At 38.0% G+C, this 20,853-nt stretch overlaps 1 protein-coding gene across 1 annotated transcript in view; it reads right to left on the bottom strand.

Moving 5' to 3' along the window:
- Nucleotides 1–20,853, bottom strand: part of LAMA1 (laminin subunit alpha 1) — a 96,542-nt gene that overhangs the window by 47,033 nt on the left and 28,656 nt on the right. The window contains exons 5-17 of the mRNA XM_079299683.1: nt 16,296–16,475; nt 13,446–13,535; nt 12,861–12,978; nt 11,616–11,794; nt 10,023–10,128; nt 9,380–9,540; nt 6,901–7,041; nt 6,051–6,224; nt 4,416–4,517; nt 3,500–3,711; nt 2,249–2,360; nt 1,247–1,357; nt 361–488 (exon numbers count right to left, since the gene is read on the bottom strand). Coding sequence (XP_079155809.1) covers nt 361–488; nt 1,247–1,357; nt 2,249–2,360; nt 3,500–3,711; nt 4,416–4,517; nt 6,051–6,224; nt 6,901–7,041; nt 9,380–9,540; nt 10,023–10,128; nt 11,616–11,794; nt 12,861–12,978; nt 13,446–13,535; nt 16,296–16,475 — 1,814 coding nt within the window. The remainder of the gene's footprint in view (nt 1–360; nt 489–1,246; nt 1,358–2,248; nt 2,361–3,499; nt 3,712–4,415; nt 4,518–6,050; nt 6,225–6,900; nt 7,042–9,379; nt 9,541–10,022; nt 10,129–11,615; nt 11,795–12,860; nt 12,979–13,445; nt 13,536–16,295; nt 16,476–20,853) is intronic.

The following is a 20,853-nucleotide window of genomic DNA, read 5'->3' as shown; positions in this document are numbered from 1 at the left end:
TTCAAACTTCCTAAAAATTTGGCTTTTATTCTAGCAAAGCAGGACAATTGCTGTACTGAGTTCCTTTTTTCAGATGCAACACATCTGTCTTTCTACTGTTTTCTGAAAATACAAGGAAGGTAACCATGGTTTTGGTGCAAAGTTCAAGGACAGGTTGAATTCATATCAGTTCACTCAACCTCTTAGCCTAATCTATATATTTGTCTACCTCGAAAAACAAAGTCTCTATGAGATATATGCAAACAAAGATGAAGGAAAAGAAGTCCTTTTGTCTCTCCTACAGATGTCATGACATATTTCATTATCTCACTTTCTGATTTTGCTGAAGATAGAAAAGACCATCTTGCATTAGAAGCTTACTTGTTTGCAGCAGAACTCAGAGGACATGCACAAGGCTGGCAGTCCTCAGATGTTCCTTGGGATGGATTTCCATAGAAGCCAGGCAAGCACTGATCACAGAAAGGTCCTGTCGTGTTGTGTTGACAAGCCTGTGAGACATGGAAAAAGTCCTTTTGTATTTTGTCTTGATGGTTTTAAGTCCCCTGAGGGATTCCTACAGCAGTCTGCATGCAATATGACACTCAAGGAACCCATTCTTTGAGCCATGAAGAATTGCCTAGAACTCTGAAAATAAGTACTTGATTTTTTTTTCTGATTTCTAAAAATCTTGATTGCTTTTTTCTACATTTTAGAATATACTTTATGAAACCAGCCACATTACATATACACATACTTACATATATTTTGCATATTGCACACATTTACAGTAACAAACTTACATAGTTTTTACTGCTGTTAAACCATTTTATTCCAGTAACTTTTCATTTTTAGAAGAGATCTGAGAGCTAAATTTTCTTTTAACAGGGTGATATGCAATTTCCACTGGTGTTAGTCATGGAAAATGCACACATATCTAAAAACAGATATTCACTGCTTAAATTTATTCTTTTCAGGAACCTGCAGCAAGCAAAGTCAAGATTTTTATTAACCAGTTTATGATGACACTTTTGTATTAGTTCTGACTATTTTGCACTTGAAATTATAAACGGAAACAAATTCTTTATTGGAAAACACACTTATGGAGTCTTGCAACATACTCAGAACAAAACAATGAAAACCAACAAAAATAAGCACTTGGTACCCATAGCTTGAAACAATGCACACTGTTAACTTCCTCCACAGTCAAAATGCTCTCCTAATTCCTAAACAGATGCTTAAACACAGAACACTTTGAAGGATAACTTACAAAGCAAACACCATGAATGTCACACTCAGCTGCATGCCCATTGCACTTGCAGGGTTGACAAATACCTCCAAAGAGTATTCCATCCACACGGTAGTACCCAGGGAGGCAGGACTGAAGAGAAATGGAGAAAGAGCAGTAGCACTGTGTGTGTTGGAAATGCACATCAAAACTTTTTCAGAGAGTGCACTTCGACCACCCACCATCCAACCCACTCACAATGTGGTAACTGAATGCTCTTTCTACCCTACTGATGTCACTGTAGCTCTTTTCTGGTGCTTGCTTTTTACTTGCACTGGATAAAGGGGATAAGAATTAACTCCATGAAACTTTGATGGATCTCTTGTTCCTTGGAGGCACCAAAGTTAAGTTTTGTGTGCTTTAATATGTGAAATTCCTTATTATGGGACAATAGAAATTATATTCTACCACCTCTATAGAAACATTAACAATGTTATAGCACTAAGCCTCATACTGATATTATTTGTCAAAATAATTCCTGCTATTCTGCAGTAGGACTGTGCCTCTCTAAATCTCCTTTTCACAGATACACAAGACACCACCTTGCACAACGCATTTCTCCCTTGTGGGTTCTTCCAAAAGCTGCATTCCTCCCTGCTAAAGTTTCTTATTGCCTCCATAAACTTAATGACACATATAAGGAATAAACTGAACATGATCCTGATCCAGAGAAAGTGCTATTAATGAGTAAGGTAAGCTCAAAATAGCTTCACAGAGCTCTAACAGCTGCTCCCTCTGCAACAGTGATATTCTGAAGCACATCATTTTTTAGTGCCGTGAAAAAGAATTCAAGAAATAAGTTTAAAATCCTATTTAGAGAAAAAAATTTGAAAGAAAATACCTTTGGGATTGCATATAGTATGCAGCAGATCACTACACAGCATAAACTTTGATGGCAGTTTAATTAAAGTCAGCCTGCATTTAAACCTAGATCCGTTACAATAGGAGGTAATTTTGCATACACGAAACACTGTAAAAGGTTACCTCACAGGATATTCCTATGTAACCCTGAGGACATTCACAGAATTCCACATCTGGTGCTGAAGAAAGATCTATAACATTTGCATTTGCAGTATCCAGGGTCACAGAGTCCAGCCTAGGGTTAAGCAGGAAAACATCACATCATTTGTTTCCCCACACACGATCTTCAACAGGATAGTTTGGTTCTGGGCAGGTAACACCACTCAACACTGCTCCCTGGCAGGGACAACTGAGGAACAGCACAAATGTCCTCTGTGAGAAGTCTGTGATCATACTCTTCCCACAGCATTTGCAGTCCTGGGAGTAGGTATGCCCTGTTATCATTATCATTACTGGAAGAGACAACCTTCTCAGCCATAGGTAACATTTTTGTAAGGAATCTTTACAAACATTTTATAAAGATGAAGACACTATCCCTAAATGAACATAAATTTCACCAGAGTGGTGTGGGTGCACAAATCAAAGTTGGCATCAGTTCCTATTTTATTGACATGAAATGCTACCAAATGACACAGTATTCACAGAATATTTTGAGTTGAAAGGGATCATCAATTTCAACTCTTATATAAATGGCCAATATGGGGATTTGAATCTATAACTTTAGTGTTACTAGCACCATGCTCTAATTAGGGAATGGGGAAGAAAGGTTGTCAGTGAGTGTAAGGAAATAAAGTAAATAAATGGTGAAGCTGATTCCCTTGAGAGCAATATAACTTTATTCGTGTATCTTGGAGAAGATCTATAAAGTCTGACACAGATACTGCCAATGTTGGTATGAGACTATGGAATGATCAGCTAATCCACTGCAGCCTGATCTTCCTATTAAGGACTCCCTTAGAGAGGAGTCTCAATAACACTCACAAGCAATAATCAAAAGAAATTACAATCAATGTCTTTATTGATATGTTTTCAATAGTCAGTGATGGATTAACCTGCTACATACCCAAGTAAGCATACTGTAGAGAGTTCTGGAGGCATTTCCCTCTAAAAAAGCAGCCATTGTAATAAGGCTTTTATGCACTATTACTTTAAAGCAGAAGACAGCATCTCTGTTATCAGATATCTTTAAAATCTAATGTCCCTTACCACACAGTCCATATGACTATATTTTGGAGACAAAGACTGGTCTTAAGAAAATTCAATAAACAACATTTTTTTCTAGAAACTATTAACATAAAGCTTCAGGAATACTACCAATAAGAATCATGATTCATATGCAGAAAAAATAATAGAAGTATTAATTATCTCACTTACCTGTACACAGCCTTTTTGGCAATGTTGTAGTTGGCCCTGATCAGAAGATGGGTCACGTTTGCCAGGACAGTCATCAACATTTCCCGGTCTATTGCCTTCTTTGTATTGAACTCTATGAAATTCTCTGATACAAATCTCACTGAATTAGAATACTCCTCATATGGCTGTAATGACAAGCCTGCTGCTCTTGTACTCAGAATCTGCCCATTACCCTGAAATTGAGGGACAAGAGAAAACATTTTCTATATTGGCATGTAAATTTTATTAAGCAACAGCATTTAGTGTCAAATACACATCCACGTAACACAGAGAACAGGCAATCAAATTAAATTCCTTGCATTAAGTAGGTAAAAGGTCAACATTTCCTGTGGCTTCAAGACCACAATCTCATTCTCTCTCAGTTTAGACATTTTAGAATTCTTTTGTGAAAGAATAAACTGAATGGCAAAAATCAAATACCTCTACAAAACAGAATCTTGTTTCTCCTTTGTTCTATTGCTAAGCACATATAAAAAATAATGTTTTTAGGGATGTCTGGATTCAGTATAAAGCATTTTGAAATGCAACATAAATCTAGTAAGTAAGCAATCAGCAAAAACACTCACCTGTTCCATAAGTGTAAATCTTTTCAGTTTATTGCAATTTGTTTTGTAAACACAGCTTTGTACATTTGGTAATAAGCAACTCATCCATATACACAGATTAAATTCTAGGTATTTAGCATTTTAAACTAGTATTGCATACCTACGATTTCAGAAAAATGGACTAGAAAATCAAAAATAAGTAGCAATAAAATCTTGATAGTGACTTTTGAGAGACTTAAAATTGACAAAACTACTACTACAGAAATATTATTTTAACCCCTTCATAGATTCTTAATAATGTCTGAATAGTGACAAGTTGAAAAAAAATCCACCTGTATGATGACATCCACACTAGACACTATATCACTGTCCACACTCTCCATTGGAATGTCATAAGATACCGTATACTTCAACTCTCCACTAAAAGCTGTGAGCTGAAATAACAAAAAGCAAAGTCTTAGCAACATTATAACCTCCAGCCAACACAAAGAAATTACATGGGTCAGTACAACATCCAAATCATAAGACAATTCCACTTTACAGGAAAAGTTTAACATGCCAGGAGTATCAGCACAGGGACAAGAGCTGGCTTGTTGCTGTGCAGGTGGTGAGAGCTTGCTCAGGGCTCTACAGGTGACTCAGGTAAGTGCCCTCATTCAGGGAAACACTGACAGTACTCTGAACACACAGCTGAGGTGCACTCACTATCATCCTAGCCAAGAGGCACAGCATGGTGGAGTTTTTCACATTCCATACAGCACCTTCCAGGGTCCTTAGCCCCACAACTGCTGCTGACTACTACAAAGCAAGTTAACCAACAGTTAGACCTATATTGAATTAATAAGAAATCAGAATTGGAGGGAGTGTTGTGCTGTGCAAAACTTGCTCCTTAATGCTACACTTCTTACACTTGTTTTCATTTGCTGTGTCACTGTACTAATAATAAACACAGAAGCATGGGCAGGGAGAGTGGACTGAAAAGAATTACAGGTAAGGCTGGAAAGTTCTCCTCTGCCCACCACTAGTGAGGCCACAGCTGGAGTTCCGACTCCAGTTCTGACTTTCAGTACAAGAGAGAGGTGGACATACTGGAAAGAGTCCAACAAAGGGCCAGTAAAATGATTAAGAGCATGAAGCATCTTTCATATGAAGAAAGATCAAGAGTAGCAGGACTGGCCAGCCTACCAAAGGCTTAGAGAGATCTTACCAATATATACAAACACCTCAAGAGAGAGTGCAAAGAGGATGGAACTGGGCTCTTTGCTGTGGTGCCCAGTGCCAGGAAAAGAGGCAATGACCACAACCTCAAATACAGCAGGTTCCCGAACATCAGGAAACATTTATCATGAGGGTGCCCAAGCAATGGCACAGGTTGCTCAGTGAGGTTGTGGAGTCTCTATCCTTGGAGATACTCAGAAGTAGCTCTTTGATCATGGTACTGGTTAACCTGCTCTAGGTGTTCCTGCTTGAGGACACACTGGGCAAGATGACCCCTAGAGGTCCCTTCCAACCTCAACCATTCCGTGATTCTACTGCAAAAACTAGGACACCCAGAGCTTCAGCTAGTAAACAGGGAAAAAATGAAAACTAGTTGTTTGGAAACAGAAGATGGCCAAGAAGAAGATAAGAGATTTTAATGGTCCCATCTACTGATATTGGGACAAGGCATAAAAGGCATAAGTTTTGGGATAGGAGCCAAGTGCATGGGAAATATGAGCACATAAATCAGCAACAGTCAAGAGAGATTATATTGTGTCAAGGATAGGCGGGGAAGGAAGTGGGGAGATGGATGAACTCAAAGAGCAAAAAGAGGGTACAGGGACATTCTGATTCAAAAAACAGAGACACAGTGAGAAGTTCGGTAATAGTTTATGAGTAATCTTTAATTATTATATATTTAGAGGAATAGGTTATGGTTAAGACAGAAAACCTATGAAGGAGTTTCGACTTCTTAGCTGAGTACTTACTTTATTTCCTAGGTATGCCTCAGGTGCTGACCAGTAATAAGTATTTTTCAGTACTTTCACAGCCTCAGTGTTGTTAATACTAATTTGATGGGGCCCATCAAATTGGCTTCGCTGAGGCTGCACACTCCTTGCTTTGTACAGATCAGTAACGAGCCATCCAGTCATGTCTGAAATCTACAGGAAAAGTAATATTAATGGAAGGCAGGCAGTTGTGTCACTGAGAAAGCATTCACCTCTTTCTAGATATTTTTTCTTCTCACAGAAAGAGTTTTATTCAATCATCTTAGAATTTCGGACAGTTTGATATGTTTTTCCTCCCTTTTTGTTGCACACAAAACAGGAGACCCAAAGTATGTTAGCTCTGCAAAGATACACAAGGAATTTGGTGGGAAAAGAATGGCCCCAAAGCCCTATAACTCAAGAACTGTCTAATCAGAAGACAGTTATATTTATAAACACTGTTTGCTAAGAAAGACTACTGGCCATATCACCAGAGATCCAATAGCCTTGTCTATTAAGTAGGAGAACAAGGAAACAGGTTTGGGTTTATCTCTTCAGCGTGAAAAAGACTTTAACAGTCAGGAAAAAAATCATTTTTCCAGTGCATTATTGCAGCCTTCACTATCCAATGCTTCTGATATTACTGCAAGCCAGCAGGGCCAAAGCCTGCATGGGATGACTAGTTGCTGACTACCTCAGAGATGCCCAATGATACTGAAAATCCATTCCTCTGTAAGGAAACACATACCAGAATTTGCAGTTAACTTGGGCACATGTCAAAGAGAAAGATAGCACATTTTGCAGCTGCCTGAGGAAAGAATATTAGGTCATGGATACAACATATAAATACCTGACTGACAGGCCATGTAAGACTGTCACAGACATCAGAAACGCCAAAGCAAAAACACTCTGTGCAGCCCTGAGGATTTCTTTCTTGCAAATTGTAGAATCCTGGTTTACAGAGATCACAGTTTTCACCTTCTACATTTTCCTGTCAAAGGATATAACATTTGGTTCACATCAGCATTATTATGCTAACAAATACCATGGATTAGGTGGGATTTAGGCATAACAGCATTCAGAAGGTTATAAAAGAAAACACATTTCACCACAGCAGGATTATTGAATAAGACTCAGAGCCTAAAACTGAAACTGATTGGAAAAAATCATCAGAATTTGCCAGTTCATCAAAATCTAAACAAGCCCCAGCAAAGGTTCTATTGTAGTAAAATTTCAACACGGAGACAGGATTTGAAACCTTCTGCCAACCTTCCAGTCTACTTCTCTTGTAGCTTGACTTTGTAGATTGCCCTGGAGAAAAGATCTCATGTTTTCTGTATCCAAATGATTACCTTGCAGATATCTCACCAGACAGAATCCAGAAAGTTCACCTTTAAGACCAGGCTCTTGGAGCCACCACAGCCAGCTTCAAGACAACAGCTTCTCAGCCATCTCTTACTATTTATCCTGTGACACCCACGACTGCTGGCACCTCTTCCTGGAAGAACACCACACTATGCTAGCTGGCAACTCTTACACCCAATATGCTCTGGCTAGGATCCAGAAACTCCTCCTCCAGAAGCAGAGATTCTGCACTCCTTTAGCTCCTTTTATTGGTCATCTGCCATGCAAATTGGCCTGTGGACCAAATTCTTCTTTCAGAAGCAGTTACCTTCACTTCAGTCATAATCACTCCAGATTGCAGACTTATATCAGATCCTATGGAGCAAGTCTCAGCTTACCAGAGAGAAATCTGAGACTTCCAACTCTCTTTCCTTCTGGAACACTGATTGGCATGACAAATTTATATAAGACCTCTCTAGACAGTCAGGTTATGTGTTTTTGTAAGCAAAATACAACCTGTTTGCAAAGCACAATTAAAAATTTATGATCTCCAGTTCTGATTCAAAGGCTGAAGATGGCTGCTTCTATTTGTTCATATGCAAGCTTGGGAAAAATTTCAGGCGAAGTGCCCCCTGAGATAATGAGATCTTAAAATCTTGGATTTTTACAGAAATAGAATTTGTATGCTCTTTTCAGCTTTTTTATTTCTCAGTCTTCAGGATGGATTTGGATCACACATTTCTTAATGTCTTACAGTATTAGACAGAAATTGTTTCTTAATGAAAAATAAAAATCTTACCTAATGACTAGACCTCAAGAGCCACATTTCAGGAAAGATCAAATATCACAAAACACACCATATAAAAAAAGAATACCTTTTTCTACTGTGTTCACAGAGTCTGCAAAGGCTTAGAAATCCTGTCTCCTTCATTTGATATTTGGAGCACACAGCTTTTCTCCTTTCATCTCCATTGGTGGTCTGCTGGCTGGTGACACTTTTTGAGATCTGCCCTAAAAATTCTGTGTGCCAGGCCCATGCCCACAACAGCATTGAAAAGGGGCAGTTTCTAGCCCAGTGTATACCACAATTTTCACTAGTTAGCTGCATTGGCTGATACAGTGCTACCCCAAGTTCAAAATCAGGCCTGTCTCTCCTTTGTTGCATTTAAATTGGTGATTGGAGCCATTTCATTTTTCCATAGTCCTGTTATTTATATAGGTTTGATTTTTTTGGATCAGATAAATTATGCAAAAGGACTAAATTTTCAGAAGAATTGTCAAACAAACCATGTTATCCTCTTCACTATCATATTTGGCAACAAATACATAAACTACTCTAACACTTGGTTCAGAAAATTAAGTAACTTCTTTAAATATTAACACAGTTTTGTAATAAAATTCAGTGGAATCTACAGCTGCAAGAAATTTTAAGAGGTTTGGATATTTACCAAAAAATAAAATGCTGCAAAACTTTTTAAACATTTTCATGGTTTATATTTTGTAATTGAATAATTAAATCATATTTCATACATATGTCTAGTGCAAGTGTTCCAATAGTTCTTTCCAAATGCCTGCTGTTTCTTCACACAAAGCAGATGTTTTAAACACATTTGTTTACAAGCAATCAGTGACTTTGAAGAGAAGTATCAGTTTATTCCTAAAACCAAACCCAGCTAGGCATACTCACTCTCTATGCCTGCCTCACACATGTACAGGTTGCACTTCATTTTAATGTCAGTCTGGCCCATTATTATAGAAAATGTTGCATTAGTAACAATGGAACTATTGAAAATAAATTACTTTATTTTTCAGTATAGGGACTAATTAGTAGTTTTAAGTTCTAGGCTGTCAGGTGTACATCAGGTTACTTCTTACAAAGGAAGTGATTTCCCAGTTAATGAACTAATTTCACTATTACAAAGGAGTTAGTAAACCACATTTGTTCATCATTCCATGCTGAAAAAAAACAGCAGTTTGGTACTCACTTTGCAAAGACAAGGCTCCGTGCATGGATCTTCATTGATGCTGCCAACCAGGCTGCAGTTACAACGCAGGCAGTTTGGGTAGCCCTGATACCCAAATGCACAACGATCACATTTTTCCCCTGCATAACCTTCCCTGCACTGACACTGGCCTGGCCAAGTCCCTTGAAGAGCAAAAGTAGGGGAAAAAAAATCAGAGTGGGCAGTAGGATGGATTCAAATGTCTCAGAGGGTACAAATAATTTAGCATTCCTTTTTTATTACACTCATGTCATACTCCACAGACACTTGGCACAAGGTCAATCTCACCATCTATTTTTCATATTTAAAGAATAAAGTGCACAGAAACTGCAGCAAAATTAATTTTATGACAGCTGTAACAACATTCACAGTGTTGGATCCCAACATCTCACATTGTTTTACACAGTAGGAAACCACAATCCCCACAGGAGATGTTCAGGGAGCTCATATACTTTAGAATCATAGAACTTCATTATGCCTCAGCCTCACCTTCCCAAAGATTTACCAGTGCTTTGAAGTGGTACCTAAAAGGCAGCCATTCAAAGGTAGAGAGTGTACCCTCAGAACTTAATGACCTACAGCTAGACTTGAAATTTAGGAAAAAAGGCACTTCCTGCTCCCTTACCACGCTGAGAGTCAGAATGGTGCTCATCTTTAACACAGACAGAACTCAGAGAGCCGAACGGGTCGCAGTCACAGGGATAGCAGGGGTGATCCTCATAGGGAGAAACCTATAAAATAAAAGTACTCTGGCAAATTCTCAAGTTATTAACCGAGAAAAGTAAAGATACATCTGCTTCCTGTCTTCAGTCACTAAAACTAAAAGAATAAAGACTGGAAAAAGATAATATGGGGCAATAGATAAAGGGACTAGTCTAACTTCAGCAAGAAGAAGGATCAGGGGATTGGAGTATAGAAAAAGTTTAAATGTGGGAACAAAAGTTGATCTTCAATAGCAAAAAGATATAGTAACTGCTAATGGCTGGAAATTGAAGTGTGACACATCCAGCATAAATAGACATTTTTTTAAAATAACAGCAATTAACCACTGTGAAGGTTTGCCAAAAGATATGAAAATGTTTAAGACAAGAGTGGATGCTTTTTGCAAAGATATTCTGGTTCAAAGAGGAAGGAAATTAAAGAAATCCTTGGCTCTGTGTTCAATGGAAGACAGCTTATCTATTAATACAGACTCATTCTGACTTCATGATCTATAAATCTTTGAAATACAAGGCAGTGCAAATCATATGGCAAGATTTTATTTTTTTGCAGGGAAAATTGTCCTTTGAGGTGCTTGAGCTATAAAGCAAATCAGTAATAAACTCTAGATACACATTTAATGGCTATGAGTTGTTCAAAGACCTTTCTTCAACACTTCTTACAACAACTCTAAGACAACCTCTGACTCCAATTTACTTCCTTGGATGAGCTGTACCTGCTGTCTAGCCATACTCCTATAGATTCATCCTTGCTCTCTGAACCAATTTTTGTTAGATTTTTAAAGTATGAATCTTTCAAAATATGCATGAACCTACCAAAGCAAGACCTTGTGGAGTAGAAATTTAGTTCAGAGTGTCTCATTATACAGAGACCTCTAATACTGCAGTCACATGCAGTGTTAAGTTATATAAATTCATATGTTTAACTCTGTCAGTCACATCTTAACAAATGTCTTGTAGAGTTTATGCCCTTTTTCCAGAGAGTGACACTGGAAAGTACAATCAGAGAGCACAAGTTCTGCAACAATCATATCAAGGAGAGCATTTGTTGCAATATCTCATGAGCCAAAGATTCTGATCTTCAAGCCAGGTCCTTTTTAACACTGGTTGAAATGGGCTGATACAGGATGGTACACAATTTTTACACTTTTGAAGATATTGAAATTTAACTACTTTGGACCTTTTTAGAGCATTTCCCCCAGGAGAAATGGCTTTCCTATCAGAACATATACATTTTCACACTAAGATATCAAGGGTCATCTTCACTTTTAATTTTCTTCTCCAACAACTTGACCTGACCTTGCACACAACTGGAAAAGCATTTTGGTATTTTTCTTAAAGTTTTGGCATTATGTCATTTACAAAAAGAAAAAACAAACCTCTATAGTTCTTAGCTATTCTGCAACTGATAAGAAAAAACAATATATTAATCACGATCAGATGAAATAGGCATGATACCATGTCCACCAAACATTAGAATGGTATTTTCTAAATCTTACTTTGTGTGGTCTAAAATATCCATCAGCACACATTTCACAGTTGATTCCAGTAGTATGTTGAGTACAGTTTAAACACACACCACCTCCTATATACTGGCCGTGAATATCCATGCTCCTTTTCTGATCTGCAATACTCTGGTTGTAATAACAATCTTCTGCTTTGTTATGACAGTTACATTCTGAGAAGGAATGGAAAAGAAATCAATTTTTTCTTATTCACACTGTGAAACATTTTCTATAATACTGACATTTTTTCAAAGTTGAAAATGTAAGTAGAAGAGCCTATCAATTGACCTCAAAAGTGTGTTTTTTCCCTTTAACTATGCCATGTTCTTAATCAGATTTAAAACACTGTATTTCTTAGCAAGTAGGCAAATTTCAAAACCACTGTCATCATTTTAACAGCACTGTTTTTAGCAGTATTCTCTATCCTACTGAGACAATCTTTTCAGGACTGTTGTCAACAGTGATGTGTGCAATTAGCAATAACAATAATATTCCTTCTTCTGTTCTCTGCATTACAGATGAAAACCTGTCTAATTCTTCTCTTATTTGTATTATAGACAAAATCCAAGAGGTCAACAAAAAGGTATTAAAGTATAAATTTTCTTTAGTCTGAAGAGTGACATTATGACTTGAGGAAAGACTTTAACTAAAATGACTTTTTCCATCCAAAACTTTAAATTTTATCCAACAGGTTCTTCATTATCTGCAGTTTGTGGTATGCATTAGAAATGTGAAATGAGAAAATGCACCAACTAGCCCTAGCAACACATTCAGCCATACTGGCACAGCCTAAGTCAATTTGTCAGACAATCTGAAGTGGAATTGGCCAATAAGGAGTTTTTTTCAAAACATTTGTTATCAGAACAAAGCTCTTCACCTAACAAAATTTATGATCAATTGATGAAATTCACATTTCAAGTAGCTAACAAAATGATTGATGCAAATCTGCTAGTTTCTACAGGAGTAAAATAAATCCCAAAATCCCTTTGAAAAAGAGACTCTGGAATCCATACTACCTGACAACACCACTAGATAAGGAGTTACACTGAACAGATTATTGAAAACCATCTGAACATTTATGATTTGAAGCAGGTTCTCTACCTGTGAACAATCCCATGAACACAGTTAATAGTCTGTGGATTTTTCTGGGGAATTAGTACAGATCTGTATGAAAGCAAACTCAAACAAGAGAATAGTAAGAATAGAAATTAAACTATCTAAATTCCTGGGCATACTTACTCTCACATTTGTTCCCAGCAGAAAGGGTTCCTGGTCTCCATGGTTTCTGGTGGTAGCCTGGACAGCACTTGTTACAGCTCTCTCCACATGTGTTGTGTTCACATTGGCACTGCAATTTCTAAGAATAAAAAAATCCACTTTCTTGGAATATTTTGTAATGGATAATTTAATCAATTTTGCCAAAGTCTGCACAGTATCAATCTTACTCCCAAAAATGGCATTACCCACAAATACTCCACAAGTAGCACTGAACTGCTCTACCATAGCACATCAACTACCAGGGAATAGCCTTTCCAGAACAGGAGGGGCAAATATCCTGGGCTGCAAGATAGTATGTGTCTTGTATGACTTGAATTGTTTAAATTCAATGCCAAAGAAGAAGAGTTTACTTCAAGAAAGTTACACTGCAAAACCCAGATATGCTTCCTCTGAAAAAAAAAAAATATAGCAAGTAATTTGTGATTTGTGTGCAACATACAAATGGGATGATGCATACAAATTATTTAGCTTCCTTTTTCTCATTCTCATTAGGATATTTTTAACTGGAAAAATTGTTTTACAAAAAATAATGAGATTAAAGAATACCTTTGTGATTTCATCCAAAGGGCAGCTTCGAGCATGGCCATAACAAATACACATGCCACCAACAGAGATGTCCTTTATTGAATAGTAGTACTACAAAAAAACAAAGGTGAGAAAAGTATGATTAAAGACTTTTACATGTATTTACATGTATTTCCCTGCCCTGCTCCGCAAAATAAAATGCCAGCATTCAACTACTCTACGTCTTGAAAAATAAAATAAATATTTGAAAATACTTGCCATTTGGGGAAACCTTCTATTTTTGCAGTTTTTACTTTTTCTGGTTTTCCCTATTGCTATAAAACACTAACTGACTTTTAACTTTTAAGTATGTATTGCAAATTCCTCAGTTTTGAGACAGACCACCAAATGTGACCTCAGCGAAAATGTACTTGGAAAAAAAAAAATTTTTTTCACTTTATAGGAAGCCATAAAGCATAAAAAATTCCCATTTTTTAGAGTCAGTCTGGGGACTAAAATATGCTTCCTTAAGATGGGAACTCTCCCTCCCTTAAAACCACTTTGCACATTCATTTCCAGACCAGCTCTTTGCTACTAACTACTGTGTAGCCAGTGAAATATTCTATCCAAACTCTTAGTTTAAAAATTGCGGATACAGCAGAATACTATCCATTAGTATTGCCAGGTGGTGAGCGAAAACAACGTGCATAAGGAAAGGATTTAATTTTCAAGGCAAAGAAGAGGCAGGAAATGACCATCTGGGTTCAGTTACAGCTGCAGTATCAACATGGTTGGCCTGTTTGTATCCTGGGAAGCATGTACTACAGGGGAAAGAAAAAGAAACTCTTTCCAGGATACTTCTAAGGGAAGAGTTCAATGCTCTCAGACCCAGCAACCCTAATGTCAGCTGGTTCAGGAAGAGAGGTAGCTCTGGGTGGTCAGACATGCTGACTCCTGGACTGTTATTTCTTTGAAGGCTCTTGGAGTTGGAGCAAGCTATCTTCTTTGATTTCATACTTATTTTTTTATGGTCTTAAATTTCTTATGTTCACTGTTTTGGGAGGATTTTAATGTTATGGGCTTGAACTACAAAAATAATTCAGGGACTTATCATGAACAGTAAGTCCTAAACTACAAAGAAGGAGGTTCAGGCTGAAAAGGGAATGGGACAAAAGCAGAATTAAATTTCTGACTGCATTCGCTGCTTCACTTCCTTTGCCTTATTTTCTGACAGTGTATGGCTCACACCAGCTGTGTGCAGCTTGGAGTTGAGAGAGAGACGAGTGATAATCAAATGCTACAGACAGAAATAAATAAAAAGAACACAGAAATAAAGGTGCTGTTGAACACTCAGAATCTGAATTAGCCATTTTTCAAGACTATGTACAGGAAACTAAACAAAATTTATATCAACAATCATAGAAAAGTTTTCAAAGCCAATAAAAACAGCATCCAGAAAGCTGGAAGTGGTTATCTTTGTTATAGCTAGTTGCACAAAAAAGTGATACTCAAGGTGAGACACCAGGATTTGGGAACCCTGGCCAATATGTGTAGTTTTTCATGCAAAACTGCACAGAGCAGTGCTAGGTGGAGAAGTACAAAGCCCTGGATTGCAAAACTGTGTATGCTACAAAACCACTGGCAATGCTTGTCCTCCAAATTCTTTTTCCCAAATGTATGTTTGTATGCTTCCATGTCAAACTTTTCTTTTTGGGGTGTATGTCTTCATAAGCCAATACTATTAATAGATATAAATATCAACCAGCCTGCTCTGTGGGAGCATTTCACCTCTCAGGCTGTGCATTTCCCTATTGCCAGCAAGGCACAGATGGAGCAGCTGCTGTCCAATACTCCACTCTTGCAGTCTCCATGCTAGCAATTCCCATTGACAAAAAATGCAAACCATCCATATTTTACACTTTCAAATGCTGCAGTTGAATAGATAGTTTGAAAGTACCCACCAATCCCTGACTAAATCCAAGTTCCTCCCTCCCTTCTGTACTCAGCTATCAAGACAGCACAAGGATTGCCTGTATCAGAGAAGTCTCAAACTTCAAGAATCCTGTTGATGAACAAGGAAGAGTTCCTGCAGATGTTTTTCAGGAAAAAGAGCTACAAAGGAATTGAAGGAGATAGCACTTCTTATGTTCCTCTGTTCTCATCAGAAAATCTACTTTCACAGAAAAACTTGAGGTCTCTGAAGTGTTAACCTATGAGTCGTAGGCAATTAAAATGATCAAAATGACAAGCTACAAAGCAGAAATCCTGCAGAACTGTTTAGACTTCCAATTGAATTTATGTGAAAAGCTGAAGAAGTCAGCCTAAGTGCCTGGGGCTCAGTTTCAGTATGCAATCTGGAAATTAGTCAATACTCTTGGAATTTCATACAAACATTTTACATTAATTCATGGGCTCTAAAACAATTGATTATAACAGCCTTTAAATAAAGAAGAAAATTCTTATAAGACATGAAAATGCACAATAGCAATGTTCTCAAATAATTATGTTTATGAATCACAGCACTGGGTCCTGAAATCCATGATACACCACAAAAAAGTACTGCAGTGGTGTCAAGAGCAACCTCAAGTGGCATCTCCATCAGCCAAACCATATTTTGTATCTTGATGACAAAGGATTATAAACACTACTCCTAGCACAAATCATTTACTCAAACAAATAAAAATAAAACAAATAAAAAACATATTGAAAAGCTTTTCCTAAAAGCTGTTTATGACAAGATATTTTTAATGATGTCAAAGGCAAGGCAAGAATTATTTCACAACCTATCAAAGCCACTCTGAATGACAAAGATTAAGTCCTTCTTCTCAAATAGGTCAGAATAGACTCTCCCATCAAGCTGTACTGAATATCATTTATGAACGATCAGCTTACCCTTCTGGTAACAATGGGGTCCAGTTCCTTAGGATCATTGTGGCTGAGAGTCATGAGATCAGCATTCAGAGTTCTAATACGCTGCAGTCGCAGGCGAATGTAACGTGCAGAAGTAAATTCCAACAGCTTCTGTGAGGGATCATCAGCACTAGGCCTACCATTGATCAGTGATGTGTGAATCTGGAAAGAAAGGGGCTTAGTCACAACCATAACTGTGATTCATTTACCACAACAAACATCAGTCATACCACAGAACTTATCTTGTTTCCCAACAACTCAGGATGGTGACATGTAAAACTACCCGGAGTTCTTTTTATTTCCCCATTGTCTACCTGCAAGTAAAATTCCTGCTGCCTGACTCACACTGTTCTGAAACCACCATTATCAGCTCATCATAGTCCCAAGTCTCCTGGGCTTTTGTGGAGATAAAATAAAGAGAAAAACCAAGGTGAATCCCTAGATCCTGCAGTCTTCCTTCCTCTCCCTCATTAAGATGGAACATGTAACTCTGTTCATAAACTCAATTCTGTCCTTACAGATTTCTTCTCTGCAAATAGATCTTATTACAAAGCAAAATCTGGTCCACATGCTCAATTTGGGGTCATTATTCCTACACTTAGCAGTGACAGGGCCGCACAATCAGCAAGAAGTACTCAGTGATAAGAGAATGCAGTAGGAAGTCACAACGGGGATGGTGACTGAAAGCAAGGGGCTGTCATCACAACCCACTCATTGACCTACATCTTTCTTGCACAATCTCAGTTGGCCCCACTATGACTTTTGGTATCAAACTGCACAGCTTTTTCTGGCAACATCCCCTTCCTTCTTTCCAAAGCTACTTAGGAACACATGAGGATATAGTCCCCTATGACCATACAGTCCCTGTATGGAAGAAACTGAAAAACAAGACCCTACCCTACAAACAACAAACAAGTTGTTATGTTCACCTGGTGAACATAACAAAGGGTTATGATTTGGGCTAGTCAGCTGCATTTCAGAGTGCATGACATTTTCTCATTTATGAAGAGCAATTTTGTCTCTTACACTACTCTTGAATTTATAGTTTCAACTTTGTACAGTACTGGCAAATTTTTCTTCTGAAAAAATATTCCCACACATTATAGATTTTTTTATCATTTATTAATTTTTTAAAAAAATCTTAATTCTGTAAGGGAGCTAGGGACTCCCTAGAGAGTAACTGTGCTATTTGAAAGACATACAAACAGAAACTTGTAATGGAGGTCACATTCCCAAAATTATAATTTTGACATTTATTGATTAGAAGCACTCCTTCTTAATATTCTAACACAGTATGTTCAGAGATTTCCACTTTTCTGATAACTCATTCATTTTTCAACCACACAATGTCATGAAAACCAAAATGTTTCCCAGGTCTTATACTGCAAATTAGCATCACCTGATATAATATTCAGCTGTCATAGAAATAAAGAGAATTCTTCTAGCATATTTCCTATACTAAAGTAGGATTTACTAGAGTTTTTCTAGATATTTGACCAATCTGTTTTTGAAGACCAGTGTTGGTGCTGACTTTACAACCCTCGAAGCCTTTCCAGCTCTATTGTTAGAAATGCTCCTAATCTCTAAACCATGTTTTTCCTTGTTGCAATTTCAGGATTCTTTTTGGATCCTGTCACAGATATGCAAAAGAGATTTTTCCCCATTGTACCCCTGCAACTGAAGACTGAACATGCCCACTCCATCTCAGTTTGTTCTCTTCAGGCAAATTGGTTGTGACATATTCATTCAGAAGTCATGTTTTCTTCTGGGAATTACACGGCAGAATTATCAGTCCAATATTCAAATATCACTGCACTCCTTTTACTGAAAAAGATTAACACATATATGCTCAACTATGGAAGGACAAAACTCCAGCATGGGGCACCACATCCTATTCTCATTTACCTTCCAGTACATAGAATTTGCTGGGCTCACTGCAAACTTTTGATTTCCTCACCGAAAAGAGCAGGACCCAACCATGGCACTGGAATGTCTAACATACTGTGTTTGCTTTTTATCACTTAGACACCAGAAATTTGAAGATCAAGAAAAGCCTGTCACAACCAACTGGCCTTACCTCCCATTTGTCTCTTGTCACTTCATTTTACATAGTCTTTCCTGCCTAATATATACTCTCACTATGCCTAAGTAGTGCCTTTAAGTGGTAAAATGCAAATTATTACTCACTTTTTTACTGTAAACTTAAAAGCCTGAACAATAGAAATTCTAATGTCTAGAAATTCTACTAGCAGAAATTCCATAACAATACACTTAAATCTTTATAGAGACTGTAGAGGAATCTTAACAGGCAGAAAAAGGGACAAACAGAAGGGATACTGACTAAGATACTAAAGAAGAAATATCATGATTCTCCTTGCACACTGCTAAATTCAGCTAATTTATTGGCTATATAAGCACCCTGATATTTCTGTATTATGTATTTTTGGCTTACTTGTCCTTCATAACTCAAAACCATTTTCAAACAACTGCAGATAAAGCCTTGCAATTCATCATGACTCTTAAATTGATTATGTAAATCACCAGAATCAGATCTTCAAGCAGTATAAAACAGGCAAACAACAGAACTTACAGTCAAGCAGCTGTATCTCTTCAAACCTGAGAAAAATCTAACAGCCAAACTGGCAAAATTTGGAAAAAAAAATGCTAATGGCATCCATATTTAGATATGCAGTATTTTTATCCTAAAAGTTATTTCACATCAAGATGCTCCAAGCTGATGGCAGAGAATTGGGGTGCTAGCAAATGCTGGATGGAAGGCAGGCACTTACATAGATCAACTGGTTTGCAGGGGCATTCTTAAGTTCAACAGATTGGCCAGAACAAATTACAAATCCCTAAATGCATATATTTTCCATAGAGTTGGAAGATTCACTAATGCAGGTTGTGAGATATTCTGTGAAGGCAATATTCCTGTTTGACCAACAATCCAGCAACAAAAAGCAGTGTGTTCTTTGTGAATGACAGCTTTTATGCGTGTGTGTTTAACTGCTGCAGGGCAGGAGGGCTCCCCAGAGGGATCTGGACTGGCTGGATAGCTGGGCTGAGGCCAGCTGGATGAAGTTCAACAAGGTCAAGTGCTAAGTCCTGCCCTTGGGTCACAACAACCCCAGGTGATGCTACAGGCTGGGGGCAGAGTGGCTGGAAAGCTGCCCAGCAGAAAAGACTCTTGGGGGTGCTGGTTGACAGCAGATGAACCTGAGTCAACTGTGCCCAGGGTCAGCTGGTGTCCAAGGCCAGTGGCATCCTGGCCTGGGATCAGCAGCAGTGTGGCCAGCAGGACCAGGGCAGTGATGTCCCCTGTGCTCAGCACTGGTGAGGCCACATCTCAAGTCCTGTGCTCAGTTTTAGGTCCCTCACTACAAGAAAGATATTGAGGTGCTGGAGTGTGAGCAGAGAAGGGCAATGGAGCTGGGAAGGGTCTGGAGCACAAGTCCTGTGAGGAGCAGCTGAGGGAGCTGGGGGTGTTCAGCCTAGAGAAGGAGGCTCAGGGGTGACCTTGTCACTCCCTAACCTGACAGGAGACTGTAGCCAGATAGGGGCCAGCCTCTTCTCTCAGGCATCAAGTGATAGAACAAGAGCAAATAGCCTCAAGTCGTGCCAAGGGAGGCCTAAATGAGAAACTATGAAAGATTTTGCATAGAAAGGATAGTGAAGCATTGGAGAAGGCTGCCCAGGGAAGTGATGGAGTCACTATGCCTGGAGGGACATGTAGATGTGTCATTATAAGAACATGATTTAGGGGTGAAGTTGGCAGTGCTGAACTCAAAGCAGGACTCAATGACCTTAGTCCTTATTAGTAAGATTAACAGTTAGTAAGACTCAATGACTTTAAAAATCTTTTCCAACCTAAAAGATTTGGTGATTCTCCACAGCAGACAGAAATTTATTTCTGCCATTTTTTTGTGTTACATTTCTCCAGAAAAAAAAGTGTTTTAGACAGTGTAGCCCAATTAATTATGTGTACCATCACAAAGAAAGAATGAGAAAAAACTGTCACTAAATTGAATTTTTGGTATCCCTGGAGCTGGAGCTGTATGGCCCTACTAAATGTACATTTACAAACAGCATTGTTCCTATACAGTCAACATAAGGGTTTTCTGGTTAATTATGTGGAGAAACAGGTTTAGGCTTCTTTGTTCCATCCGATCTGCTGGTTCTATGTTGACTAGATGTTGATCATATGCTCACAACACTGCAGTAAACATTTTATTAAAGCGACTTTACATTACTGAATTTCACTGGGTTTTTTCTTGCTGTTAGTTTTAATTTTACGTGAATGTCTACATACAGTCCAATCTTTTTTTTAACCAAGAAACAAAAACATTGATTTCTATGAAGCTAGGAGTTACTAGCATTCTCCACAGGATAACACCACACTTATTATCATGGTCATACATTATAGCATTCACAATGGAATAACCACTGGTTTTAATGTATCATTTCATTATGTGTCTGCCTCTTCGTAATAAATTACACAAGTACCGTGAATAGACTTTGTTAAAAGAAAGAACAATCAACA

This window comes from Erithacus rubecula, assembly GCF_903797595.1.
Source record: "Erithacus rubecula genome assembly, chromosome: 3".
In the NCBI taxonomy this organism is placed as follows: Eukaryota; Metazoa; Chordata; class Aves; order Passeriformes; family Muscicapidae; genus Erithacus; species Erithacus rubecula.
The sequence above is the reverse complement of the archived record's forward strand: the minus strand, read 5'-3'. Positions and strand labels throughout refer to the sequence as shown.